The sequence below is a fragment of the Macaca fascicularis genome, chromosome 7, assembly GCF_037993035.2.
Source record: "Macaca fascicularis isolate 582-1 chromosome 7, T2T-MFA8v1.1".
Taxonomy (NCBI): Eukaryota; Metazoa; Chordata; class Mammalia; order Primates; family Cercopithecidae; genus Macaca; species Macaca fascicularis.
The window spans coordinates 117591401-117599779 of record NC_088381.1 but is presented as its reverse complement, the minus strand read 5'-3'; the positions used below and the strand labels follow the sequence as shown (position 1 = coordinate 117599779).

General features: G+C 40.7%; 1 protein-coding gene across 8 annotated transcripts in view; it reads left to right on the top strand.

Annotated features, from left to right (window-relative positions):
• The window catches only part of POLE2 (DNA polymerase epsilon 2, accessory subunit), a 59543-nt gene that overhangs the window by 21428 nt on the left and 29736 nt on the right, over nt 1–8379 (top strand). For 4 of the 8 annotated variants that reach the window (XM_065548779.1, XM_045396369.2, XM_045396364.2 and 1 more), the window contains 3 exons: nt 14–107; nt 4607–4681; nt 7816–7899. In XM_065548779.1, coding sequence (XP_065404851.1) covers nt 14–107; nt 4607–4681; nt 7816–7899 — 253 coding nt within the window. The remainder of the gene's footprint in view (nt 1–13; nt 108–4606; nt 4682–7815; nt 7900–8379) is intronic. The other 4 variants (XM_065548778.1, XM_065548776.1, XM_073997346.1 and 1 more) reach the window with 2 other exon arrangements.

The window sequence follows — 8379 nt, the reverse complement described above, 5'->3', positions numbered from 1 at the left end:
TCTTTTTTTCTAGGCTGTTAATGACCAACCACCCTGCACCAAATTTATTTGGAACAGCAAGAGATAAAGCAGAGCTGTTTCGTGAGCGATATACCATTTTGCACCAGGTAAGTTTGGTAGCGGGCGGAGGGGAGGATATTAGGTAAACAGAGAAAAAAAGAGACTGTTTCAGTTTAGGGAAATCTCAGGGATGTTTAATGAATGGAATTTTGTGGTCCAAAATTGGTCATTCAATAAACTGTTACTGAGATTTCTGTAATTGAGACCATGTAGAAGATACAGAGCTGAAAAAGCTATTTTCCTCTTAACAACAATGATGGTGGTAAAAATAGTAGTTACCATTTAATACATGATATGCCAGTTAGCACTTAACATACATTATTTACCTCATTTAATCCTCATGATACTAATATATGTGTAAATGCTATTATTATCCCCATTTTACAGATGAGGAAACTGAGGCTTAAAGAAGTTTAGTAACTTGCCCATAGATCACATATAGTAAGACAGGATTTCAATCCAGCCTGACTCTAAAGCCCAGCCATTGCCTACTATACTTTACTACCTTCAAGTAGCTTACAGTCTATGAAGTTATAGACATTTGTGCAAATATATAAAGTAGAATTTTATATGTGCTATAACAGATACAAACAATGTATTCAATAAAAGAATCAGGGAAGGCTTCAAGGAAATGATGGCATTTGGCATGGACCTAGATTGCTTTAATCTTGTGGAAATGGGGAAAGGGTGGTGGTGATTGTGAACAAAGGTACAGCAAAAAATGGACTCTGTGCAGGAAATGATGAGAAAATCAGGAGTAGCATGGGATCAGTTTGGAAAGGCAAGTGGGAGCCAAATTGTAGGAGCACTTTGGATGCCACCGTTGGGAGTTGGGACTGTTCTCCTTGTGCGAGGTGCTTTGGAATACCAGAGAAAATCGCAGCCAGGTTTTTTGAGTGCTTCCTCCCCCAGCAGATATGGGGATGACTTAAGAGTGTGAGAGAAGCCTTCTAGAAGTCTGTGCTATTAGTCTTGGCATAAATGATAGCCGGGATGAAGGAAGTGGCAAGGGGTGTAGAATGAGGGCATCACCCTCAAGCAGCAGAAACTATAAGCACATGGTGACTGTCTGGATGTGAAGGAGAAGGGAGGGGGTGAAGAATCAGAGATGAGTAAGGCCTGGAGTCTGAGAGAGTAGAATATAGAATAATGCATTAAACAGAAAAAGAGAATGTTTGTAGAAGGTGATGGCAGTTTCTGTTTTAAGCATTTGAGTTAAGATTGCCAGGAGAATATCAAGTGAAGTGTACATCTGGAGCTAAGGAAAGAGAGCTGGTAGCATGAGAGAGATTTGGGAGCATCTGCATAGAGTAAAAAATGGAACTACAAGGATGAGACCCTGGCAGAAAGAGAAGAGGGAGGCTAGGCGCGATGGCTCACGCCTGTAATCCCAGCACCCTGGGAGGCTGAGGCGGGTGGATCACCTGAGGTCGGGATCTCGAGACCTGTCTGACCAATATGGAGAAACCCTGTCTCTACTAAAAATACAAAATTAGCCAGGCATGGTGGCGCATGCCTGTAATTCCAGCTACTGGAGAGGCTGAGGCAGGAGAATTGCTTGAACCCGGAAGGCAGAGGTTGTGGTGAGCCGAGATGGCGCCATTGCACTCCAGCCTGGGCAACAAGAGCGAAACTCCATTTCAAAAGAAAAAAAAAAAAGAGAGAAGAGGGGAAGCGGATAGATAGAACTTGGGGGCCAGGCGAGGATGGTGTTATATGGTAGAAGCACAAGAAGGCTTCAAGGAGGAGCAGATGGTCAGCAGTAGATTAAATAAAGGTTGAAAAGAATGATCCTTGAGGAAACAGTATCCTCTGCTGCTTTCATTGCTGACATAGTGTTGCCAGGTTAATCTGTCCAAAGTGTAGCTCTGACCACCTCATGGGTTTTGCACAGAAGTCTTTCAAGGAAATTCACTGCCTATTAAATGCAGATTATCCTTAATATGTAAGATCTTCTCTCACACATAATTGTCCTAATCTCTACTTTTCCTCTAGTCATACTCTGTGCTGGAGCCAAAACTGAAATATGGAATTATTGTTTCTATTTCTTTCACTACTTCTGTGACTTTGTTTATCCTGTAGACTGCTCTTCCCTCTTATCTCCACTGTTGAAACTGTCCTAATTTTGGAAGGCTCTTCTCAGATTCCTCCTTTCTGGAGCCCTTCTTGATCTTCAGTTGGATACAATCTTTTTCTTTTTTATTTATTTTATTTTTGAGATGAAGTCCCGCTCTGTTGCCTAGGCTAGAGTGCAGTGGTACAAACTTGGCTCACTGCAACCTCTGCCTCCTGGGTTCAAGTGATTCTTCTTCCTCAGACTCCCAAGTAGCTGGGATTATAGGCACATACCACTACACCCAGTTAACTTTTTTATTTTAGTAGAGACGGGGTTTCACCATGTTGGCCAGGCTGGGCTCGAACTCCTGACCTCAAGTGATCTGCCCACCTCAGCCTCCCAAAGTGCTGGGATTACAGGCCTGAGCCACCATGCCTAGCTGAATGCAATCTCTTTCTGCTCGAACCGAGTAGTACGTCCTTTTTTTTTTTTTTTTCCTGAGGCAGAGTCTTACTCTGTTGCCCAGGCTGTAGTGCAGTGGCGCAATCTCGGTTTGCTGCAACCTCTGCCTCCCAGGTTCAAGAGATATTCCTGCCTCAGCCTCCTGAGTAGCTGGGACTACAGGCACATGCCACAACGCCCGGCTAATTTTTTGTATTTTTAGTAGAGACAGGGTTTCACTGTGTTAGCCAGGATGGTCTCAATCCCCTGACCTCGTGATCGATCCACCTGCCTTGGCCTCCCAAAGTGTTGGGATCACAGGCGTGAGCCACTGAGTCCAGCCGAGTAGTACGTCTTTTATGTCACTGACTGGACTTGGCCCTACCTTGCATTTGAGGTGTTTACCCTGTGATTAGACTGTGAATTCCTTGTTTATCTCCTCTGCCACATTTGGCACTGTCCTTTATACAAAGAAGGTGCTTAGTAAACACCATATTTCTTTTTTCTTAAGTATGTTTTGAAGTCTACTCTGTTATTGTGGGTGTGCCACTTATCCCTTCTGAGCCTCATTTATTCATCTGTGAAATAAACAGGTTGAAGTTCAGTCCATTCATATTTTCATTGCAGTTATCTTCCAGAAAATCAATCTGATGTTTTCATTATCCTACATCAAAATATTTGTTTCTCATTGTCTGTATGATAAACTTCTTGGCTGGGGATACAGTTTGTATTGTCAGGGCTTTTTGAGTTGGAGGTTACGGAAACTCAGATTGATTAAAACTGAAAAAGGAATATATTGGTTTAGCTTGTATTATGAAGTCTAGAAGTCCACCAGTTTCAAGCCTGGCTGGATCCAGGTGTTCACACAATATCAGGAGGCATCTGTCTCTTTCCATGTCCCAGCTCTTTTAAAAAATTGATTTTACTTTCAAATAGGTTCTCCCTATAAAGTGACAAAGATCTCCACTAGTAGCCTTAGCAACTCTTGGAAAGAGAGTTCCTCTTTTCTAATAGTTCTAGCAAAAGTCTTGAATCTGTCTTTTTTGAGCCTACCTTGAAGCACTTGCTCATCCTTGAACCAATCACTGGCCAAAAGGATGGAGTACTTTCATTTTCTAGGCCTTGAATTCCTATCTATAGAAAGGGGAAGGGGTATCAATCCTACCTAAACTATATGGACTGAGAGTTGGGGAGGGAAGTATCCCCACATGGATCTTACTAATCTCTGGCCTTGTCTGCACTCCATAATTCAACTGTGTTAAACTTTGCATAGCTTCCTAAATACTCTAACTCTTATGTTTCTCTGCCTGAAATGCCGTTTTTTTTTTTTTTTTTGAGACAGAGTTTCGGTCTTGTTGCCCAGGCAGGAGTGCAGTGGCACGATCTCAGCTCACTTAATCTCTGCCTCCCGGATTCAGGCAATTCTCCTACCTCAGCCTCCTGAGTAGCTGAAATTACAGGCACCTGCCACCATACCCAGCTAATTTTTGTATTTTTGGTACAGACGGAGTTTCACTATGTTGGCCAGGCTGGTCTCGAACTCCTGACCTCAGGTGATCCGCCCTCCTTGGCCTCCCAAAGTGCTGGGATTACAGGCGTGAGCCACTGTGCTTGGCCCTGAAATGTCTTATCTCAGCCTCCTTTTGTTTCTTACTACCCAAACCTTATTTATCATCTGGGCTGTTGTTCAATGGCCCCTTTGGCCTGGGGTACAGTCAGCCCTCACAGTACTTTGTTGTGTGGTGGCACTTCTCTTTCAGTAGCCCCAGTGCTCTCAGAGTGACACTTGGTTGTTCTTCATATCCTCAGCCCACTATGTGCTGCTGCCATATGCACAATAGACCTTTAAAATTTTTACTTTTATTTTTTTAATTTTAAAACTTATATTACTAGATATTTGTATGTTAAATTATGTGGGTTTTCAAATTTGTTGAGAATGAGTAATAGTGACATTAGTTTAAGGACAATGTTTCATCAGGACACTATTTTAGTGAATCTTACATTTAAATGTCTGTTTCAGGAATTCATGTGAATCTTTCTTTTTTATAGAGGACCCACAGGCATGAATTATTTACTCCTCCGGTGATAGGTTCTCACCCTGATGAAAGTGGAAGCAAATTCCAGGTTAGAACATTATCCTAGTTATGTAGGGGATATAAGTGTGTAAGTTTAATATTTGTTGCTTAATTCTAATTTGTTGAATTTTAAATGAAAATAAACTACTGGTAACTGTTTAGCTAACTGGACTGGCTGCATGCCCACTTTTGATATAGTCCATTCCTAGAGTCCTGTGTCCCACAAATCTCTATCAGAAGCTACTGCTTCCTTTGAGAAGGCCCTGATACAATGCTAGCCCCAGATACACTCTGGCCTCCAAGATAGCTTTCTAGCCCATTTGGATACTACACTGGCTTTCTGATAACTTTTCAACATTTCTTTTCTTGCCCTCACTCATCCCTTAGTGACCATAGCACTAAGGAACTCAAATACTGGTTCCTTGCCCAACTCATCCCTCGTGACCACCACACACAGTTATTGAACTAGAATGTGTTACATTGGTTGAAGTGAAAACTTTACTTAACGTACTAAGGAAACAACATTTATAGAATGAATGTGAGAACACAAATGGATCCCACAACCTAGGCAACATAGCAAGACCTCATCTTTACAAACAATAAAAAACATTAGCTAGGCATGGTGGTGTGCACCTGTGGTCCCAGCTACCTGAGAGGCTGAGGTGGGAGGATGACTTGAGCTTGGGAGGTTGAGGCTGCAGTGAGCTGAGATCATGCCACTGTACTCCAGCCTGGGTGACAGTGTAAGGACCCCCTCAAACAAACAAAACTTTTATTAGAGTATAAATTAGGTTTTAGAAATTGGCATTACTTATATTTCCCTACCAAAGATCATCTATATGTTTTCTATATTAGGTTTTCTCTGGCAACTGAGATGCCCACAGCCCAGGAGCCTTTTCCCTCGTCTCCTCTTTGACAAAGTAATTTAAGGCTTAACTAAATAATTATTCTTTTCGAACTGTCTAATTCTGTATCTGTGATGGCACATTCCCTACTTAAATTACATTTATCTACCTGTATGATAATATCCCTTTACAGATTGCAAAAACGATGTGCTAAAAAATACTATTATTTTTACTTCTCCTGTGTTGTTTTAGGTTCTTTTTTCTTTTGATAGAGACATGGGGTCTTGTGATGTTGCCCAGGCTGGTCTTGAATTCCTGGCCTCAAGTGATCCTCCTGCCCCAGCCTCCTGAGTAGCTGGGACAACAGGTGTGCACCACTACACTTGGCTAGGTTCTTTTCCCTTCCCTTCCCCCTTCACCCTTTCCCTTTTCTTTCCTTTCTTTCTGACAGTCTTGCTCTGTCACCCAGGCTGTAGTGCAGTAGTGTAATCTTGGCTCACTGCAACCTCCTCTTCCCAGGTTCAAGCAATTCTGCCTCAGCCTCTTGAGTAGCTGGGATTATACGTGCACACCACCATGCCTAACTAATTTTTTTGTATTTTTAGTAGAGATGGTGTTTTGCCATGTAGGCCAGGCTGGTCTTGAACTCCTGACCTCAAGTGATCCATCCACCTCAGCCTCCCAAAGTGCTGGGTTTACAGGCGTGAGCCACCACGCCCAGCCCTACGTTCAGATTTTTTAAGAGTAACTCCAGTATTAAATGTTAATGTGATTACTATGGAATGATAGGATTGTATAAGTTTTTATTTCTTTCTTGTCTATATTTTAAATTTTTTTCTATAGTATACATGAATTATTTGTAATAAGAAAACAAAGATAAAACATAAAGATAAAAGAAGCTCTACTTGGTAATTTCTATAAATATGAAAACTTATATATCCTTTTATCTAGCAATTGTGTTTCTAGAATGTGTAGAACTTTATTCAACAATTATTATCTGTAGCTGGATGCAGTGGCTAGTGCCTGTAATCCTGGTGACTCAGGGGGCTGTGGTGGAAGGATCACTTGAGCCCAGTTGAAGGCTGCAGTGAGGTATAAAGAGTGTCACTGCACTCTAGCCTGGGCAATGTGAGACCCCATCTCAAAAAAAAAAAGAAAAAAGTTTCTATCGCTGTAGTGGGCCAAAGAAAGGTGCACAGAAATATTAAAAATTGTTTTTATTAGTAGAAAACTGGGAACAACTTAAATGTCCTTTAATGGGAGTTTGGTGAAATAAATGGTCATATGTATAATATAGATATCTCTATTCTTTAAACAGAAGGAAATTTATATGTAGAAAAGTGGAAAGATATCTCAGATATTAACTTCAAAAAGTTAAGTTGCAGAATAGTACATATACTATGATTTCATCTTTGTGAATAAACTGTATAGGTGTGTGTCATAAGTTATATATGTATGTATTTACATATATTTAGGATTACATACAGAAAAAGTTAGAAAGGATTTTTTATTTTATTTTATTTTATTTTTATTTTTATTTTTATTTTTTTGAGATGTAATCTTGCTCTGTTGCCCAGGCTGGAGTGCAGTGGCGTGATATCAGCTCACTGCAAGCTCTGCCTCCTGGGTTCACGCCATTTTCCTGCCTCAGCCTCCTGAGTAGCTGGGACTACAGGCGCCCACCACCACGCCCGGCTAATTTTTTGTATTTTTAGTAGAGATGGGGTTTCACTGTGGTCTCGATCTCCTGACCTTGTGATCCGCCCGCCTTGGTCTCCCAAAGTGCTGGGATTACAGGTGTGAGCCACTGTGCCCGGGTGGCAAGGATTTTTTACAATGGTGTCCCAATTTTTACTACCTTAAACTTTCTGATTAGAAAAAAAGATCAGATTGAGAATGTAAATAATAATGAGAGCCTTTTAAAATACTAAGTAAAATTAGAATATATATTTTTAAATAGCTTGCTAATTTTCAAAAGGTACTGTTCAAATAAAATAAAATTGATATTCTTTTCTATATGTTAAAAATAAATGTACTTATCATTATTCGGAATGATATGGTGTGGATTCAGTCATTGGTAAGAGCCTGAGTTGATGTGGTGTTTCTTTAGGCATGATTCTTTCAGGCCATCATACACTTGATCTTACAGCTTTTTTGTAGGACAAAATTAAACATCCTAAGTTTAATTTTACAACTTTATTTCCATTTTATTTGATTTTCTACTGTAAAGTAGCTATAAATGCTGAAATGTGTACCCCAAATTTACTTACTTATAAAAAGTTTAGTTTCTTGAAAGAATATATTTATAGTCTTTAAAATTTATTTTGTTTTATTTTAGCTTAAAACAATAGAAACCTTATTGGGTAGTACAACCAAAATCGGAGATGTGATTGTTCTTGGAATGATAACGCAGTTAAAAGAGGTAACTTAATAAACATCAAACTTTTAGTTTTGGCCTTGGATTGATAAAATGTCGGTTACATAGAACATTTTTGTGGCGGGCACAGGAATGTACTCTTTATTGAAAACTCGCCTCACCAACAGAAAAATATTGGAATAGTGGTAATATAAGGAAATAGTATCATCATGTTAGAAGCCTTGGAATAAGGATAAATAATGGCTGTTGGCCAGGCATAGTGGCTCACGCCTGTAATCCCAGCCACTTTAGGAGTCCGAGGCAGGCGGATCACCTGAGGCCAGGAGTTCGAGACCAGCCTGACCAACATGGAGAAACCCTGTCTCTACTAAAAATACAAAATTAGCCGGGTGTGGTGGCGCATGCCTGTAATCCCAGCTACTCTGGAGGCTGAGGCAGGAGAATTGCTTGAACCCAGGAGGTGGAGGTTGCAGTGAGCCGAGATGGTGCCATTGCGCTCTAGCCTGGGCAACAAGAGCGAAACTT